This window comes from Hemibagrus wyckioides, linkage group LG04, assembly GCF_019097595.1.
Source record: "Hemibagrus wyckioides isolate EC202008001 linkage group LG04, SWU_Hwy_1.0, whole genome shotgun sequence".
NCBI classification, from domain to species: domain Eukaryota; kingdom Metazoa; phylum Chordata; class Actinopteri; order Siluriformes; family Bagridae; genus Hemibagrus; species Hemibagrus wyckioides.
The window spans coordinates 27,410,266-27,429,538 of NC_080713.1; the positions used below are offsets into that span (position 1 = coordinate 27,410,266).

At 36.9% G+C, this 19,273-nt stretch overlaps 3 protein-coding genes across 3 annotated transcripts; all 3 read left to right on the forward strand.

The window, feature by feature from the left end:
• The first annotated feature begins 882 nt into the window (after window positions 1–882).
• Window positions 883–6,755, forward strand: LOC131352190 (extracellular calcium-sensing receptor-like). Its single transcript, XM_058388133.1, has 6 exons — window positions 883–1,037; window positions 1,199–1,499; window positions 1,725–2,510; window positions 2,744–2,968; window positions 3,123–3,246; window positions 5,842–6,755. Exons 1-6 carry the CDS (start codon window positions 928–930, stop codon window positions 6,753–6,755), a joined length of 2,460 nt encoding a protein of 819 aa, XP_058244116.1. The 5' UTR covers window positions 883–927.
• A 1,954-nt stretch (window positions 6,756–8,709) lies between these two features.
• LOC131352166 (extracellular calcium-sensing receptor-like) lies at window positions 8,710–12,673 on the forward strand. The gene is made up of 6 exons (XM_058388097.1): window positions 8,710–8,831; window positions 9,203–9,503; window positions 9,719–10,504; window positions 10,611–10,835; window positions 11,256–11,379; window positions 11,760–12,673. Exons 1-6 carry the CDS (start codon window positions 8,728–8,730, stop codon window positions 12,671–12,673), a joined length of 2,454 nt encoding a protein of 817 aa, XP_058244080.1. The 5' UTR covers window positions 8,710–8,727.
• A 2,009-nt stretch (window positions 12,674–14,682) lies between these two features.
• On the forward strand, window positions 14,683–18,617 carry LOC131352162 (extracellular calcium-sensing receptor-like). Its single transcript, XM_058388092.1, has 6 exons — window positions 14,683–14,881; window positions 15,097–15,397; window positions 15,531–16,316; window positions 16,513–16,737; window positions 16,895–17,018; window positions 17,482–18,617. Exons 1-6 carry the CDS (start codon window positions 14,769–14,771, stop codon window positions 18,393–18,395), a joined length of 2,463 nt encoding a protein of 820 aa, XP_058244075.1. The 5' UTR covers window positions 14,683–14,768; the 3' UTR covers window positions 18,396–18,617.
• The last annotated feature ends 656 nt before the right edge of the window (window positions 18,618–19,273 follow it).

Here is a 19,273-nt window from a genome sequence, read left to right on the forward strand (position 1 = left end):
ACTGAAAGCCAAGATCTACTGATTAGCCAGTTGGAATCAGGTATAGCTTCTGCTTGGTTGAAATGAAAACCTGCACCCAAACCGGCCCTTTCTGGATAAGATTGGACACCCCTGATTTATAGTATAAAGTCACAGGGGTAGGCAAAGTCAATCCTGGAGAGCCGCTGTCCTGTAGATTTTAGCTTCAACCTTAAGACGAAGAAGAAAAAACAAAACAAACATAACGGTCTATAGCCTTAGTATTCCTGACCTTGATTAGCTTGTTCAGGTGTGCTTGATTAAGGTTGGAGCTAAACTCTGTAGGACAGTGGCCTTCCAGGACCGACAATACCTATCTTGGTATAGCACAATTTATACACAAAATTATTTCTGTGCTGCATTAACATGCATGCAATGCAAAGAATTTTTTTATACTATACATGGTATTAGAATTTTTAATAACGTTCTTTTCAATTTTACATCACTGATTTGACAACAATTACTGTATCAGTGAGTAAATATTATTATTAAAAAAAAAGTGATAAATAGCATGGATCATGAGATGATAGGAAAGGGGCCCCCCATACACTGACTTTACATAGGGCCCAACAATTGGGGCTACACCCCTGTGTAGGTCTGCTTATGCTCGATGTAAACACACAACAAAGTTCTAGATCATCAGTAAAATTAACAATGATTACATAACCCCTCCCCTTTATACCTAGTTTCTTATGACGACTTTAAAGACCAGATGCATATTTAAAGCACTGTCAGGCATCTGTCCTGGTCTTTAGAGTGCTGGGAGGCACTGCTCTTGCCATGCAGCTCACTTCCAGTATGATGCATTTTCTATCATCTCTGTGGATAATTGGAGTCAGCTGTGCAACAAGTAAAACTAATCCAAACAGCTGCAGGCTTTGGACTAACCCTCAGCTGCCTGGGATTTTTATGAATGGAGATTTTGTGATTGGAGGCATTTTCACTTTTCATCATTACACAAGAACAGAGCAATTTACTTACACCAGACTACCATCCCAAACAGAGTGCTATGGGTATGAGTGAAATGAATAGCACAGAAAGCAGGGGATTATCGTTGAAATGACTTGACATTATAAATGAATTTATTTTAGAATTGATTTTTGTGACACCTAAAAATGTAGAACAACAAAATCTAATAATTGCATCTAAAGTGGTTTTGTCTTCTTTTGTTTCCTAACAGCATTGACTTCAGGGAAGTGCGCTTTGCCCGCGCCATGGAGTTCACCATCCATGAGATCAACAACAGAACAGATCTCCTCCCAGGCATAACATTAGGCTACCAGATACATGATTCATGCTCTACTGTGCCAATGGCAATCAGAGTTGCATTTCAGCTTGCAAATGGTTTTGAGCCAGATTTCAATGAAACTAGTACTTGTTCACAATATGCAGCAGCCACTGTGCCTGCTATCATAGGAGACTCTGCTTCCACACAGTCAATCAGTATAGCTAGAGTGCTTGGTCTTTTTGGAATTCCACAGGTAAAAATCTCATATAATTAAAAAAATATATGTTTGTCACTACATTTATGTTATTGTTTTTGTTGAGAAAGCATCAGAAGAATAATGTAGAGATTTATGAAATGCCATGTAAATATACCGTCTAATCTTTTAAAAGTCTAAAGAAATAATGTTCATAAATTTGCCTTGTTAAGGCTATACAATCAATAATTCTCATTCTGTGCATTGCTTTTACTGTAATTTCAGGTGAGTCACTATGCAACCTGTGCATGTCTGAGTGATAAGCATCACTATCCTACCTTCTTTAGGACCATACCTAGTGACCAACACCAAGCAGCTGCACTGGCAAGAATGGTCAAGCATTTTGGCTGGATATGGATTGGAGCAGTTCGTAGTGACTCTGATTATGGGAATTATGGAATGGCATCATTCCTAAAGGCTGCACAAGCAGAGGGGATTTGTGTGGAGTATTCTGAGTCTTACTACAGGACACAGCCACGCAGTAAACTGGAGAGAGTAGCAAATGTGATCCGCAGATCCACAGCTCGGGTTCTAATTGCATTTATGCACTCAGGGGACATGAAATTTCTTTTAGAAGAACTGGCACGACAGCCACCACCTCCACTTCAGTGGATTGGAGGTGAAACCTGGATCACAGATCCTGATATTTTACGGTATAACATGTGTGCCGGTGCAATAGGATTTGGTGTTCCCCGGTCAGTTATACCAGGCCTTCGTGAGTTTCTTCTAGACCTCACACCCAGCAAAGCACTAGAATCACCCCTTTTAACAGAATTTTGGGAAAGCTCATTCAGCTGTAATCTTAAAGGTCAAACTGATGCCTCTGGAAATGTGCGGGAATGTGATGGCAGTGAAGACATTCAGACACTCCAGAACCCATACTTAGACACATCTCAGTTGCGCATCACTAACATGGTGTACAAAGCAACATATGCCATTGCGCATGCCATCCACCGTCTGATTTGTAATGGCACTCAGTGTGATAAGACCATTCAGTTTTCACCATGGCAGGTATAAAGCAGATGTATTATAAACATATGGGTTAATGTATCAGTCAGAATCACCAGTTTACCTGCTTCATGAAATGATCTTAAATGTTTACTGTCTGACTTACATATTTTTTAACCATTCATATTCTTAATAATATATTATAGTACAACAGTAGTTACTAAATGTTAAATGTATTGTCTGTTATGAAAATTCCATGCTGTTTTCAACCTATTTTCATTATTTTATGCCTGCAGATATTCAATCAGCTCAAACTAGTGAACTTCACTACAAATAATGGATTTCAGGTCTCATTTGATTCTAATGGAGACCCGCCAGCTGTGTATGAACTCATAAACTGGCAGTCTAAGAAAAATGGTGTTTTGGAGTTTGTCACAGTGGGTCAGTATGACTCATCCCGACCAAGAGGACAAGAGTTCAGAATGAGCAAAAATATAAGCTGGGTTGGAGAACAGACTGAGGTATTGTATAATTTATTGTATAATCCGGTTGACTATAAGGAAGTAGTTATCAAATTCCGTGTGCTTTTTTTGTCTGTGTTAAATGTACGGAATAGACTAAGCTGCAATTTTCAGTTTTATGAATGAACTTCAAAATGTACTCATGTATTTTTAGGTACCAATATCTGTGTGCAGTGAGAGCTGTCCTCCAGGCACCAGGAAGGCTGTACAGAAGAGAAGGCCCGTCTGCTGTTTTGACTGTGTACCATGTGCTGAAGGAGAGATCAGCAACAAAACAGGTTATGTATCAGTACATAAATCATCCTCAGTTATTACTTATATCTACAGTGAAACAACAATACTTTGGATCAACTTAAAAAAAATTGCTCCAATTTTTTACAGCTAATTTTTTTTACTTTTTCTCAAAACATATTTCTAACTTTATTTTATGTTTTATTTTGATTACGTGTTAATCAATTTTTCTAATTTTCCCCAACACAAAATATTTGTACCCACACAAGTCAAGAACTGCGTTTTCTTCTTTGAAACAACTTTATAATTTCACTTTATAAAAACCTTAATTTCATCATTCCATCCAAATATAGTTTACTTTGGAAAAAAAACAATTGCTGTAATTTTGTTTTTAAGTTATATTATTCATTTTTCTTAAGTGTGATTCCGTACAAATTAAAATTTAAAACTATAGCTAAATCAATATCTTGTCCTGACGTAAATTCAAAAATGTAGCTACAAATAACTTTGTTTAAACAACTTAAATGTGAACATGAATACAGCCCCAAAAAAATGTACTAATACATTAAAATAGTTTTTTACTTCGGATAAAAACTAATAATTTCCTCTGAGGGAAATTTATTAACAAATAACACTAAATAGACAGTTAAGTTCTCCTCCAAAGACACATTTATTATGTATTTTAAAATATACATTACCTTTTCTTTGTATTGTTCTATGATATTAAAATCAGAAAAACAATGATTTAATAGAAAAACAAAATAACAACTATAACATGAATAAAACAAAGTAAACTAAACACAAAACGCATTTTAAATCCAGAAAAATAAAAAAAGTGTAGTGCACAACAAAAACACTTAAAGAACAAAAATAAAAAGTGCATGTCAATTATGGTCTTTGGATTCTGTCGGTGATGACATTTTGATACACGAGTCAGAAGTCCATTCCAAGTCTTGCAATTGCATGGACAGTTCAAATAGATGCATGGTTAGGAATGGTGACGTCCATAATGTCTGTGTTCAAGCTTATACTGTTTGAGAAGCTCAGATCTGAGGTACCACAGTCTTTGCATTTCCACATTCATAGGAAGACTAGGAAAGAAAGAGAAAAAGTCCTGCTTTACCAATTAGCACTCAAAACAAATCACAAAAGGCACCACTGTAAACTGCATCGATTATATTTGTTTCAGTGCTCAATAAAATTAGAATTTGCTGAAAAAAACAATCTAAGGATGGGCACTGTAGAAAGGACAAGTATATATTTAATTTTAGTATTTTACTCTTGTCAAAAGCTACTAAACAGGAAAAAGCCCATGGCTGTCTCATTTTATTGGCTAGTTAATGAAAAGAAATTTAATCTGCAACCATTTTGATAATCAATTGTGTCAGTCACTTCCAGGTAAACTGTAAAACATGTAAATTTGCTAATGTTTGCTTCATTTTTTTTCAAGGTGTTTAAAGCTTTCGAAGTGTTTGACAAGCAATATTTTCGGCGAGAAACTAGGAAAATTTCTCTGGAATTTTTATAGAAACCGTGTGAGGAAAACACAGACTTGGCAGATTAAACAACATTAACATTATACATTTTGTGCAAGTGAACCAGATGCCATGTCTGTGTGGGTCGTACAAGTTAGCATCTCCAGCTGGCCTTAAGCATGCAGTTCCACTGCTAATAGCATGCACTCCTATAAAATTTGTGTTTTGTAGTTAGATAAGATTAACATTAATTATTACATCGTTAACCAACCGTTGATGATTAAACTGTTGGCATTCAAATTTAATTAACATAAGCAGCGAACTCGGCGTACTAGTGACTTAGACTTAGAAAGTCAGCCGTTTTTGAAAATAGTTTTGAGCTAGCTAGCTAACGTTAGCAAACACACCTGCCAAATACATTCTACGAAGTAGTTGTTCCTAACCCACAGCATACATGCATGATTTGTGTTAGCATACAAAAGACACATTTACTTCAACAGTGATATACATTTGTCTTCTTACCTTGTGTAAATGACCTTTCTTTTGCAGTACACAAAGTTCCCTTTTTCAAGCGAGAGAAAACTGTAATGGCGGCCAGCAGATTCTGGTTCAGACCGATCTGGTGCAATGTCATGAGGTCACGTGACAAGGCGACCCTTTAGTTTGAAGTAGAAATGGGCTTTGAGGAAACGGATTACACTTAATTTTAACAAATGGAGGTGGTGTTTGCTTTTAAGCAGAGTAAAAATAACAGTTTCAGATAAGAAATCAAAATTTTCTATCAGACTAATGAAGAAACATACTTTAGATGAATGACACAGCAGTTTTACTTTTTTCAGTATACCTTCATATATTAACTGGCATGCCATACTGTAGCAAACCAAACCCAATACACCCATGCCCTTCTCTCAATCTATAATGCATACTGGTCTAATTTCAATTTAAATCATGCAATCATGCAACTTATGTGGAGTTGTTACATGGAAGAAACTTGAAAATATTTAAAAGGTCATTTCATCCTACTGACTTTTACTGTGATCCTACTTTAAGTGAAGTTAAATCAGAAATGCAGATAAGTTTTATTTCATAATGTAAAGCTCATAAGATAAAGCTCAATAATGGTTCTTCTGTTACGAGCTTCTAACATTCTTCTTTTTAATCTTCTAGATTCTTTGGATTGTTTGCGCTGCCCTCCTGAGTTTTGGCCCAATGCCAAGCGAGACAGCTGTCTCCCCAAGCCTGTTGAGTTTCTCTCCTGGGATGAAACTCTGGGTATCATACTAACAGTGTTCTCCATCGCTGGGGCCTTCATTGCTGTTTGTGTGGGTGCTGTCTTTTACAAGCACAGGGCCTCTCCCATTGTTAGGGCCAACAACTCGGAGCTGAGCTTCCTCCTGCTCTTCTCTCTGACTCTCTGTTTCCTCTGTTCACTTACTTTCATTGGTCGGCCCTCTGAGTGGTCCTGTGTACTGCGCCACACTGCATTTGGGATCACCTTCGTCCTCTGTATCTCCTGTGTACTGGGAAAGACAATAGTGGTGTTAATGGCCTTCAGGGCTACACTTCCAGGCAGTAATGTCATGAAATGGTTTGGCCCTCCACAGCAGAGACTCAGTGTGGTTCCTTTTACTCTCATACAAGTCATTATTTGTGTACTTTGGTTGAAAATATCACCCCCTTACCCCTTCAAAAATCTAAAGCACTACAAGGAAAAAATTATCTTAGAATGTGGCTTAGGTTCTGCTATAGGATTCTGGGCCGTGCTGGGATATATAGGATTGCTTGCACTTTTGTGTTTTATTTTAGCTTTTCTTGCACGGAAACTGCCTGATCATTTTAATGAAGCCAAATTCATCACTTTCAGCATGCTCATATTCTGTGCAGTTTGGATCACATTTATTCCTGCTTATTTTAGCTCTCCTGGAAAATTTACTGTAGCTGTTGAAATATTTGCAATTTTGGCTTCAAGCTTTGGTTTGATTATTTGTATTTTTGCTCCGAAATGTTTCATAATTATTTTTCGGCCAGATCAGAATACCAAGAAACACCTTATGGGTAAGGCACATTCGAAAGATCACTAAAACTATCACACATATAGCAATCATGAAGATCCAGCAACTTGGTTGTTTTCACACTTGGTCCATTTCAGCATCTATTTGTTTTGTGAACAAATGCACTGGGAACATATGCAGCTAGAGTAAATATGGTATATTTAAAATTTGCTAAAGAAGTTAAACATTAATAAAATGCAGTGAGTTATGATTCCTACTACATACTACAAGCTTGTACAAGGTACATGACATGTATTGTGTCATTGAGTTTTACACAACTTTTAGGTCTGCCTAGACCAGAATGTAGTGCTGAGATCAAATGAACATTTATACAAATCTGCATTTAAATGTTTATATTTGCTTTAACAAACCAAAATACCGAGGGGCTGATTTTAATTACCCATTACTTTCTACATGAGCTATGGAACTGTAATAATATCTTCATAAGCATTTGTTGTTCCTTATATTTGACATTTTAATATTTAAATGCACCACATCATTAAACATTTAATGTTATTATTTGATATTTGTGTGTATATTTTGTATGCAAGGTGTGATAACCTGTTAAAGAAAAAGCTTCTCTTATTATTTTAATTATTTATAAATATACACGTTAGAATAAAAAATGATTTGTTGCTTGCATGAAGGCAATTATACCTTTAAATTTCTAGTATTTAGTATTTTTTGTTATATTTTATTGTATTTTATTTGTTATATTTTTTGTTATATTTTGTACCCTTAAATTCTCTCTAAATTCTATTTATCTATCTATCCATCTAAAACATTATGACCCAAAGAGCAGACGTGTATTTCAGAAGTGAATAAGGTCATCTGATTAATCTTTAAATAAATAATTCAGGTATCTGTTAGCCAGAAAATCAGAATATATTACAAACCCAGAAATAGGATTAGGAAATAATCATGCTTGATCAAAAAGCCACATTTTAACTTGTATATCTCAATATGCAGTATATCTCTCCAAAATTTTTGCCAGGGTAACTGGAATCTCCTCTTTCCACTGTTTGAGAAGATGAATCTCCTGAATGCTTCCTTATCTGTTTGCAATAGCTCATACTTTACTTCCCCAATGTGCTATATGACCTCAAGATGGGGAGAAGTATTAGAAAGGATTGGAAATGGTAGACAATAGTCTGAAACATTCCAATTCACAGCAATTCATAAAGACTGAGTCAAGCCTCAGTCAGCAACACTGTGGGTCAATGTAAATGGCCAATCCCCTTACTCCAATGCTAATGGAAATCAAAGGAAGTGCTACACTGGGTGCATACTGATTTCCTCACACATGTCTCTTGTAACTCCCAGATGATTTAGCTGGATGGCCCAGTCACTCTTTAGTCACTCTTCACACATGGAGGCAGAGCCCATAATCAAAATTAGATAGTAACCAAAAGCACTACTAGTTTTATTTGTTTTCTTGATACAAACAAAGTGCTGCAAGCAAAGCACTGTCTAGCACCTTGATCCTTTATATTAAACTAAATTTCTAGTTAACCTGCGGGTTTGAGTCAGAAACGACGAAGAGCTTAATCATTTTGAATTAAATTATATTGGTATAAATAATCATTCATTATTTTTATGCTTGCTTCTTATGGAGGGATTTACAGTAATGAGTATGAAAATGAGTTATACTTTCATAAGGCATCATAGGGATGATAGAGGACAAAGGTAAAATACTTTTACTATGCTATGTTTGTGTGGAATTAAAAAAAAAAAGATCATGTAATTATTGTTATAAACACTGTATACAACCACACCCCTTGTGGCCAGTTTACACCCATTGAAGCAAGATAGCTATTTAAAGCACTGTGAGGAAGCTGTCCTGGCCTACAGAGTGCTGGGCCCCACAGATATTACCATGCATCTTATTTCCAGTCTGATATTTGTGTCAACTACATGGATAACTGTGTTCATCCGTGAAGCATGTAAAGCTAACCCGAATAGCTGCAGGTTGTGGACTGACCCTAAGTTACCTGATATATTTATGAATGGGGACTTCATGCTTGGAGGTATTTTTGCCATCCATGACTCCACAAGATTAGAACCAATTGCCTACACCAGGTTGCCATCTCAACTGCAGTGCTCTGGGTATGTGTGGAATGCAGAGCAAAGAAAGGAAGGGATTAAATGTTATTCTACTTCTTCTTCTTCTTCTTCTTCTTCTTCTTATTATTATTATTATTAATAATAATAATATTATTATATGGCTATACATTGTATATGCTATTATTATTAACCACACATTTACTTGAATTTAATTTATATTCTAGTTTAGACTGAATTAAATTTAAATTGTCTTTGTTTCTTTTTTATTTTAATGTATATTGAATCATTTACTTTTTTTACATATGTAAATTTTCATTTGTGTTTTTATTAATTGTTATTACAATGTCTCAAAATAAACAGAAACTATAATTTTGTCTTAGGCTAATTGTACCTTCCTCACTGTATCCTAACAGCATGGATTTTAGGGAGGTGCGCTTCGCCCGTGCCATGGAGTTCACCATCCACGAGATCAATAACAGAACAGATCTTCTTCCGGGCATCACGTTAGGATACCAGATATATGACGGATGCTCCTCTGTACCGATGGCAATAAAAGTTGCATTTCAGCTTGCAAACGGTTTGGAGCTGGTTTTCAACAACTCAAATTCATGTTCAAAATCTGCAGATTCCGCTGTTACGGCAGTCATTGGAGATTCTGCTTCCACGCAGTCAATAAGCATAGCCAGAGTGCTCGGTCTTTTTGGAATTCCACAGGTGAAAATTATTATTCTACCTGTGTCTACCAAGCATTGCGCCATAAAATTATGTATAACTGCTGCCACGGCCCACAATGTGATTGTGGTCTAACAGTTTAGTCAATAATGAGAAAACATCAGTACTAATAAAAAGAAAAAAAGGTTAAGAAAAAGACTATTAAATCAGGCTATTCAGCTAATGTTTCTTCTTTTTTATCATTGCCTGAATTCCAGGTGAGTCACTACGCGACCTGCTCATGTCTGAGTGATAAGCATCAGTATCCTGCCTTCTTTAGGACCATACCTAGTGACCAACACCAGGCAGCTGCGCTGGCAAGAATGGTCAGGCATTTTGGCTGGACGTGGATTGGAGCATTGCGCAGCGACACAGACTATGGAAATTACGGAATGGCATCATTCCTAAAGGCTGCGGAAGCGGAGGGAATTTGTGTGGAGTATTCTGAGTCTTACTACAGGACACAGCCACGCAGTAAACTGGAGCGAGTGGCAAACGTAATCCGCAGATCAACAGCCCGGGTTATAATAGCGTTTATGGCATCGGGTGACATGAGACTTCTTCTAGAAGAGCTGTCCAGACAGCCTCCACCTCCGCTTCAGTGGATTGGGAGTGAAACCTGGATCACAGATCCTGATTTTCTGCGGTATAACATGTGTGCCGGTGCAATAGGGTTTGGTGTTCCCCGGTCGGTTATACCAGGCCTTCGTGAGTTTCTTCTAGATCTAACTCCAGCTAAAGCATTAGAATCGCCCGTGTTAACAGAATTTTGGGAAAGCTCATTCAGCTGTTACTTTAAAGGAAGAACAGAGAATACGGAGGGCGCAAGAGAATGTGATGGCAGTGAGGACATTCGCACGCTCCACAACCCATACTCAGACACGTCTCAGTTGCGCATTACTAACATGGTGTACAAGGCAACATATGCCATTGCGCACGCCATCCACGGCCTCATTTGTAATGACATACAGTGCGACAAAAATATTAAACTTTCACCATGGCAGGTACAAAGAAAAGTTTCGTTTTATTGCATTTTTTTTTCAAATGAATAAAATAAGCAGGTATATATATTTTGAATTAACCATGGCATAACAATATTTTTGCCTGCAGATATTCGACCAGCTCAAAAAAGTCAATTTCACTACGAGAAATGGATTTCAGGTCTCATTTGACTCTAATGGAGACCCTCTTGCTGTCTATGAGCTTATAAACTGGCAGTTTAAGAATGATGGAGCTTTGGATTTTGTCACAGTGGGCCAATATGACTCTTTCAGGCCAAGAGGGCAGGAGTTCAAAATGAGCAAAAACATCAGCTGGGTTGGAGGACAGACAGAGGTACAGTATAATAAGTACATGGACTGAAGCAAATTCCCTTTGCCCATACATCTCACATTGTTCAATGTGTCACATATACAAAGGCACAAAAAGCAGTCAATTATTCAAATTCTTAACTGACCTTAAATGGAACATGTATTGTGCATAAAAAAAAAAAAAAAATCAGACAAAAGTGATGGTAAACCCTCATTCTTTTCAATATTCTTTTACGTTATGCCAAGCAAATAGGTCAACATTTAACCTCTCTTTGAAATGAATAAATATACTATGTAAAACACATCTTTATCATATATTTGTCTTCCAGTACCAAACAAATATATACCTTGTCTGTACTTACAGTGGAAACTATGAGCAACTTATCGAGTTCAATTTATGTCATAAAAATAAAAACAAGGATTACATCTATGCTGTTCTTCTTAGGTGCCAGTGTCTGTGTGCAGTGAGAGCTGTCCTCCAGGAACCAGGAAAGCTGTACAGAAGCGAAGGCCTGTTTGCTGTTTTGACTGTATTCCTTGCGCTGAAGGAGAGATCAGTAACAAGACAGGCTGAGTATCACAGTTTATATTGCTAAATGATATGAACCATGATTGTAAAACTGTAAAATGTGCCAGGACTCCCAGATAAAAGATTATTTGTTTGGTAGGAGTTGAACAGTAAGGTGGAGTAAGGAGAGTAGTGAGTGCGGAAGCTTTGTCAGTAAAGGAGAAAAAGAAAGGGAAGAGTGAGAAAAGAGAGAATTTAACTAGTAAACAAATCACCCTGTCTTTTTTATTGTTATTCTATACAAATAAATGCTTATCCTTAAGAATGTTTTTTCTTTGAAAAAGAATGTATTTTGTTTGTATGTCAGTCATAATATTGATTGACTGTTATATTCTTTGCACTAGAAGTGCGTTTTAATCATTCTCTTTTTAAACCTTGTAGACTCTTTGGATTGCTTGCAATGTCTTCCTGAGTTCTGGCCTAATGCCAAGCAAAACAGCTGCCTCCCAAAGCCTGTTGAGTTCCTGTCCTGGGATGAAACTCTGGGCATCATCCTGACAGTGTTTTCCATCACTGGGGCCTTCATAGCAGTGTGTGTGGGTGCTGTATTTTACAAGCACAGGGCCTCTCCTATTGTTAGGGCCAACAACTCAGAGCTGAGCTTCCTCCTGCTCTTCTCTCTGACTCTGTGTTTCCTCTGTTCACTTACTTTCATTGGAAGGCCCTCTGAGTGGTCCTGTATGCTGCGCCACACAGCATTTGGGATCACCTTCGTCCTCTGTATCTCCTGTGTTCTGGGAAAAACATTAGTTGTGTTAATGGCCTTCAGGGCTACACTTCCAGGTAGTAATGTCATGAAATGGTTTGGCCCTCCACAGCAGAGAATGAGTGTGATTTCTTTTACTCTCATACAGGTCCTTATTTGTGTGGTCTGGTTAAAAATATCACCACCTTTCCCTTTCAAAAATCTAAAACATTACAAGGAAAGAATTATCTTGGAATGTGGGTTAGGTTCTGCAATAGGATTCTGGGCTGTACTGGGATATATAGGATTGCTTGCACTTTTATGTTTTATTTTAGCTTTTCTGGCTCGGAAGTTGCCTGATAATTTTAATGAAGCTAAATTCATCACTTTCAGCATGCTCATATTCTGTGCAGTTTGGATTACATTTATTCCTGCTTATTTTAGCTCCCCTGGAAAATTTACTGTAGCTGTGGAAATATTTGCAATTTTGGCTTCAAGCTTTGGCTTGATTATTTGTATTTTTGCTCCAAAATGTTTCATAATCATTTTCAGGCCAGATCAGAATACTAAGAAACACCTTATGGGTAAAGTACCTTCTAAGGCTCTTTAGGGCAGTTATATAAAATTTAATTATGAAATTGACACATATAGAAATATGGTAGAATTCTTGCTGAAAAAAAGATTTACTTATCCACAACACTGTATAGGATTTCTTCCTATTTTGAAAACTAAAATATAAAATAAACTTGAATTATCACAATTGTGTCTACATTTTCTGAAATACATTCCAAGATATTCTAGCTAAATTGTTTCTCATGTTAATATCACCTGATGCTGTAAATGCTCTTATAACCTTTGCTGTTTATCTGTGGATCATGTTTACAGTGTGAATTTACAGAATACTTGTGGTGTTACTGAAAGACAGTGCGAAAACTCCTCAACCAGGAGCCCTGATCAGGATAAAGTGCATATTGAAGTTGAATCAGTGAATGAATAAAGTGTTTACTGGGCTGTCAGTTAACATACAGTAGGCATTAGGTTGGAATGTGATATAACTGAATCTTTTGTCATTGGACTGTAATCCTAACACCCATTGCAGCTCTCCATTGAAAATGAATGGTGAAAATTTGGATGGCAAATTTGCACTCAATACGGATTGACACAGTAATACTTCGCATCAGATAATTTTAAAGTAAAATGGAATTGGACAACTAATGCAGGTACAGCAGCTGTATTTTGAGTGAAAAAGCATTTCCAATTTCCATGACTATCTGTCATTTAATTTTTTTTTAATAAATTTCATAAAATAATAAGGAAATGTGTTTTGAAAAATGAAAAACAAAATCTCTATACACACAATAATAAAAGGATAAAACATATTTGAAAGTAATCTCTGTTGTAGCTGACCGTAAGATTTGTTATATTTTGCCTTTGACTCCCCAATCAGCAATGTATCCAAAACTTCTCACACATTATGTTACTATCTTTGCATCAGTGAATGCTTTCTTATGTTTTACTTAGAGGTCCATGGTAGAATGGCTTATTTTACACTGGAGATGTGGTGACATCTGCTGGCAGAGGGACAGGAGGTACAATGATGCTCACAGTGGTGTGGTGGCTATATCCAGGTCCTGGAGAGCACAGTGGTACCATTAACAGGTGGAGGGTCTAGAGCAATTAAGGTGCAGCCTCTGGTTGATGCCAGTGAGGTTTCAGACCAGTGGTACAAGATATTTAATAAAACAGTTTAAAATTTAATTTAATAAAACAATGTATGCCTGATTGCAGTTTAGAAAAACCCCTGATGTTAAATGACCTATAATAATGACCTTTAAATGACCTGATATAATTAACTTATAATGATAATAATTATAATGATATAATTATTTCCCAAAATGCCCAAATCATCTAGTAAGGTTACATTTAAACACTTTTTAAACAAAACTTGTTAGAGAGCAAGGACAAGAAAGTTTTGAGACTTGTGTGCATGTATGATTTCTTATTTACCGCTACTACTATAAAGAAGCTGTGGTGTGAATAAATACAAACTTGTTACAATTAAATTATAGCCTTAGTTTATGGATTAAAAAATGCTATTAGCACATAGAAATTGAGCTTGATCCCTCAGTTTAAAGTTAGAGGACCAATAGGGATAGTTTTAGCAAAAGACACAGTTAAAACACCTTGCAATCATATTCTTCCCTGAAATGCCCCATGATATATATTATTTTCTTTAACAGATAAAATGGTCCTACAAATGTATGATATTTCACTCATTTCAGTTCCTGCTCCAGAGCCTAGTACTAGCTGGATTTGATATATTCAGGAACATTACCCCATCTCTTTGCTCTTTCTCCTGCACTAACCTCGAAAAAAATCAGGCTTCCCTCCACTTGGTATATTTTCTTTAATGTTACCTTACTATATAAGGTATATACAACAGAAATCTCCATTATTTTGATTGATAAATACATAACCACTCCCCTGACTCCCAGTGCATCAAAACAAGATGACTATTTAAAGCACTGTGAAGCAGCTTTCTGGCCTTTAGTGTAATTAGAGCCATTGATTCAGCCATGTGGTGTTTTTCAAGTCTGCTGCCATTTGCAGCACTTGTGTGGATAACTGTGTTCAACCCTGCATCATGTCAAGTTAACACGGTCAACTGCCAGCTCTGGACTGTTCCTCAGCAACCTGGTATATTTATGAATGGAGACTTCATAATTGGAGGGATTTTCACTATTCATTATTACACAAAATCTGAACAAATTACCTACACCAGGCTGCCATCACAGCTACAGTGCTCTGGAAGGTTGGTGTGTTAAATGATCATCCTAGTACAAGAGATTTGTTCAGAAATACAAGGAAAATATAAATGAATGAATTTATATTTATCATACTTTGCTTAAGTATGTCTGTCATTAAATCATTTATTCTGTGTTTAACTTGAATATATGTAAAAAAAAAAAAATACCTGATACTATTATGTTACTTTTATATCATACTGTATTATATCTTACTCTGTCTTAACAGCATGGATTTCAGGGAACTGCGCTTCGCCCGTGCTTTGGAGTTTACCATCCATGAGATCAACAACAGAACAGATCTTCTTCCAGGCATCACATTAGGCTACCAGATACATGATTCATGTTCTACTGTGCCAATGGCAATAAAAGTTGCATTTCAGCTTGCAAATGGTTTTGAGTCAGATTTCAACAGCACTAATTCCTGTTCAAACTCCGCTGTCGCTGCTGTAACAGCTGTCATAGGAGATTCCGCTTCCACGCCATCAATCAGTATAGCCAGAGTGCTCGGTCTTTTTAGCATCCCACAGGTTAAAATCTTGCCTAATATTACTTGTATTTTGTCTCTATTTTTGCTGTAATCTATGCAGTGTTATGTATGTAAGCAAAAACACAGGCACCACTGAATAAGGCAATTTAATCACTTTCTATTTTCTTTTCCAGGTGAGTCACTATGCGACCTGTGCCTGTCTTAGTGACAAGAGCCAATATCCTGCCTTCTTTAGGACCATACCTAGTGACCACCACCAAGCAGCTGCACTGGCAAGAATGGTCAAGCTTTTTGGTTGGACATGGATTGGAGCAGTGCGCAGCGACACAGACTATGGAAATAATGGTATGGCATCATTCCTAAAGGCTGCACAAGAGGAGGGGATTTGTGTGGAGTATTCTGAGGTCTATTATCGGACGCAGTCACGCAATAAATTGGAGAGAGTAGCAAATGTGATCCGCAGATCAACAGCCCGGGTTCTAATTGCATTTATGCACTCAGGGGAAATGAGATTTCTTTTAGAAGAACTGGCACGACAGCCACCACCTCCACTTCAGTGGATTGGGAGTGAAACGTGGATCATTGATCCTGATTTTCTGCGGTATAACATGTGTGCTGGTGCAGTAGGGTTTGGTGTTCCCCAGTCTGTTATTCCAGGACTTCGGCAGTTTCTTTTAGAACTCACTCCAGCCCAGGCACTGAAATCACCCCTGTTAAAAGAATTTTGGGAAAGCTCATTCAACTGTTACCTTAAAGAGCAAACAGATGACACCAAAGGTGTGAGGGAATGTGATGGCAGTGAAGACATTCACACACTTCAGAACCCATACTTAGACACGTCTCAGTTACGGGTCACTAACATGGTGTACAAAGCAGCATATGCTATAGCACATGCCATCCATGGACTAATCTGCAATGACACCCAATGTGACAAGAATATTAAATTTACACCATGGCAGGTATAAATTTGCTTGAACTGAAAAGCTTTAATATCCTTAATATATTATGAAGATATAAATATGTGAATATATTAATATTACCAGTCCAGATATTAGTATTTAGTCATGTTTATGTTCAATCATGTTTATCAGTGGTTCAATTCAATTTAGACTAACTCACACTGTACCTTGACATTTCATGAAATTCTTTCTGCAGATGCTAAATCAGCTCAAACTAGTGAACTTTACTACGAAGAATGGTTTTAAGGTGTCGTTTGATTCTAATGGAGACCCTCCGGCTATCTATGAACTCATAAACTGGCAGTTTAAGAATGACGGTACTTTAGATTTTGTCACAGTTGGTCAGTATGACTCTTCCAGACCGAGAGGACAGGAGTTCAAAATGAGCAGAAATATCAGTTGGGTTGGAGGACAGAAAGAGGTATGGTACAGTTCAACAGTACTGTCACAAAGCTGTTGGTCTTTATATTTTTATATTTTAGGGAAAACTGTACACCGAAGTATTGTGGGGTTCATAAATTTATTAGAATTTTAAAATATAATATGGGATTTACATCTGTGCCCTTTTGTCTTGAAAGGTACCAGTGTCTGTATGCAGTGAGAGCTGCCCCCCAGGCACCAGAAAAGCTGTACAGAAGCGAAGGCCTGTTTGCTGTTTTGACTGTATACCATGTGCTGAAGGAGAGATCAGCAATAAGACAGGTTGTATATCACTGTACACAGTGCTGTAGGCTCATGGCTCAATTCTATCTTAATTTTTACTTCATATATGAAGAGTAGGGTTGTACTAAGTCATGTTTTGCAGCAACCCATCCAAGGACAGTCCTGTATATACCTTGAATGTTAATCGTGTAATCATGTTACTGAAAATAGTTCAGATTATTAATGAAGCAAAAATGCATAAATTACATTTTATTTTTTTTACTTTGGAGTACAAGTAAAGGAAGAAGGAAACCATAAAACAAGGAAACTAGGCAAAACTAGTTTCAAGTGACAGCAGATGCATGTATATCACTGAATACTCCTGGTATCACTCACTGTTTGCTAGCTAAGAGTAGTAAGATTAATATTCCGCTAGCTAGAACCCTTGTGCATGTGTGTTTTAAGAATTGAACATTAAAATGTCCATCATGATGTCTTTATCATATGATTCTATTTATTTTAGACTCTGTGGATTGTTTGCGCTGCCCTCCTGAGTTTTGGCCCAACCCAAAGCGAGAGAGCTGCCTCCCCAAGCCTGTTGAGTTCCTGTCCTGGGACGACACTCTGGGCATCATCCTAACAGTATTTTCAATTGCTGGGGCCTTCATGGCTGTGTGTGTGGCTGCTGTATTCTACAAGCACAGGGCCTCTCCTATTGTTAGGGCCAACAACTCGGAGCTGAGCTTCCTCCTGCTCTTCTCTCTGACTCTGTGTTTTCTCTGCTCACTTACATTCATTGGTCAGCCCTCTGAGTGGTCCTGTATGCTGCGACACACAGCGTTTGGAATCACCTTCGTCCTCTGTATCTCCTGTGTTCTGGGAAAAACATTAGTTGTGTTAATGGCCTTCAGGGCAACACTTCCAGGTAGTAATGTCATGAAATGGTTTGGACCTCCACAGCAGAGACTCAGTGTACTTGTCTTCACTCTCATACAGGTTCTGATTTGTGTGCTTTGGTTGAAAATATCGCCTCCTTTCCCCTTTAAAAATTTAAAACATTACAAGGAAAGAATTATCTTGGAATGTGGCTTAGGGTCAGCTATAGGATTCTGGGCTGTACTGGGGTATATAGGTGTCTTGGCCCTTTTGTGCTTTATCTTGGCCTTTCTGGCTCGTAAACTGCCTGATAACTTTAATGAAGCTAAATTCATCACATTCAGTATGCTAATATTCTGTGCAGTTTGGATCACCTTTATTCCAGCTTATGTCAGCTCTCCTGGAAAATTCACTGTAGCTGTGGAGATCTTTGCTATTTTAGCATCAAGTTTTGGTTTGATCATTTGTATTTTTGCTCCCAAATGTTTCATAATCATTTTCAGGCCAGATCAGAATACCAAAAAGCACCTTATGGGTAAAGTACCCTCTAAGGCTCTCTGAGAGCCTCAGTCAAATAGCAGAGGAAACATTATGGTCCAGAACCTTGACTTAAACTTTTCAATTATCTTTTGTGTAAATATGTAAAGTATAAGGGACTTGATCATTTTTCTTACATGAACGCCAGGAATTAAAATTATTTCTTATATAGTTAAAGACTTTAAGGTGAATTTAAACCACTTCCTTATAATAAGCTCTTTGATTAACAAAATTTCTGATTTTCACAGTAACTAGCTGTTTCCTTTCCAGTATCTGAGTGCATGGACACTGCATGTAAATATACTAGTTATTGAAATATTTACTATGATATATTTCTGTAACAGTTAATATGGTAAATAAAACCTTTCTGATTCTTGAATTTGTTGTTAATTGTTTTATAGCCCCAAAAGCCAAGGACTAAACAAACATATTGCAGTGTGTTTAAGCCAGGTGATGAACTGTGAAATTAAACTTAATAGAGAGAACAGATACAATTATTGCTCTGTATTCAGGGAATTGTGATCATTTCACCATGTAATGCACCAGCTATATATAGTAGAAATGACAATAAAAGCTTCTTGACTTCTTGACTTGACTTTAAGTGGGCAGAAAAGAAGAATTCCATAAGAGCAGAAATAGAACGAACTAATGGGGGTAGTGTGATGAAGCAGTGTAACTTGCCACTTCAGATTAAGAATTTTTGTTTGTAGTTTGTAGCTTCCATACTACATTTGTTTTCTATGAATCATTTTATAGTTACCTAATAATGCTTATATATTTATTTAATAACTCCTGTATTACTTATTAATTAAAAAAAGCATTTGTAGGTCAGTAAAATATTAGATAACGAGCCATATTTCTGATATATAAAAATATTTTATTATAAAAATATAATAATAATA

Bases quoted from the DNA above. Each gene is read 5' to 3' on its own strand.
- LOC131352190 (XM_058388133.1), top strand. From the start codon at position 928: ATGAATGGAGATTTTGTGATTGGAGGCATTTTCACTTTTCATCATTAC. The intron at 2,511-2,743 runs GTATAAAGCAGA...TTATGCCTGCAG, and splicing joins TTCAGTTTTCACCATGGCAG to ATATTCAATCAGCTCAAACT. The intron at 2,969-3,122 runs GTATTGTATAAT...ATGTATTTTTAG, and splicing joins GGGTTGGAGAACAGACTGAG to GTACCAATATCTGTGTGCAG.
- LOC131352166 (XM_058388097.1), top strand. From the start codon at position 8,728: ATGAATGGGGACTTCATGCTTGGAGGTATTTTTGCCATCCATGACTCC. The intron at 9,504-9,718 runs GTGAAAATTATT...CCTGAATTCCAG, and splicing joins GTCTTTTTGGAATTCCACAG to GTGAGTCACTACGCGACCTG. The intron at 10,836-11,255 runs GTACAGTATAAT...TGTTCTTCTTAG, and splicing joins GGGTTGGAGGACAGACAGAG to GTGCCAGTGTCTGTGTGCAG.
- LOC131352162 (XM_058388092.1), top strand. From the start codon at position 14,769: ATGAATGGAGACTTCATAATTGGAGGGATTTTCACTATTCATTATTAC. The intron at 14,882-15,096 runs GTGTTAAATGAT...CTGTCTTAACAG, and splicing joins CAGTGCTCTGGAAGGTTGGT to CATGGATTTCAGGGAACTGC. The intron at 16,738-16,894 runs GTATGGTACAGT...TTGTCTTGAAAG, and splicing joins GGGTTGGAGGACAGAAAGAG to GTACCAGTGTCTGTATGCAG.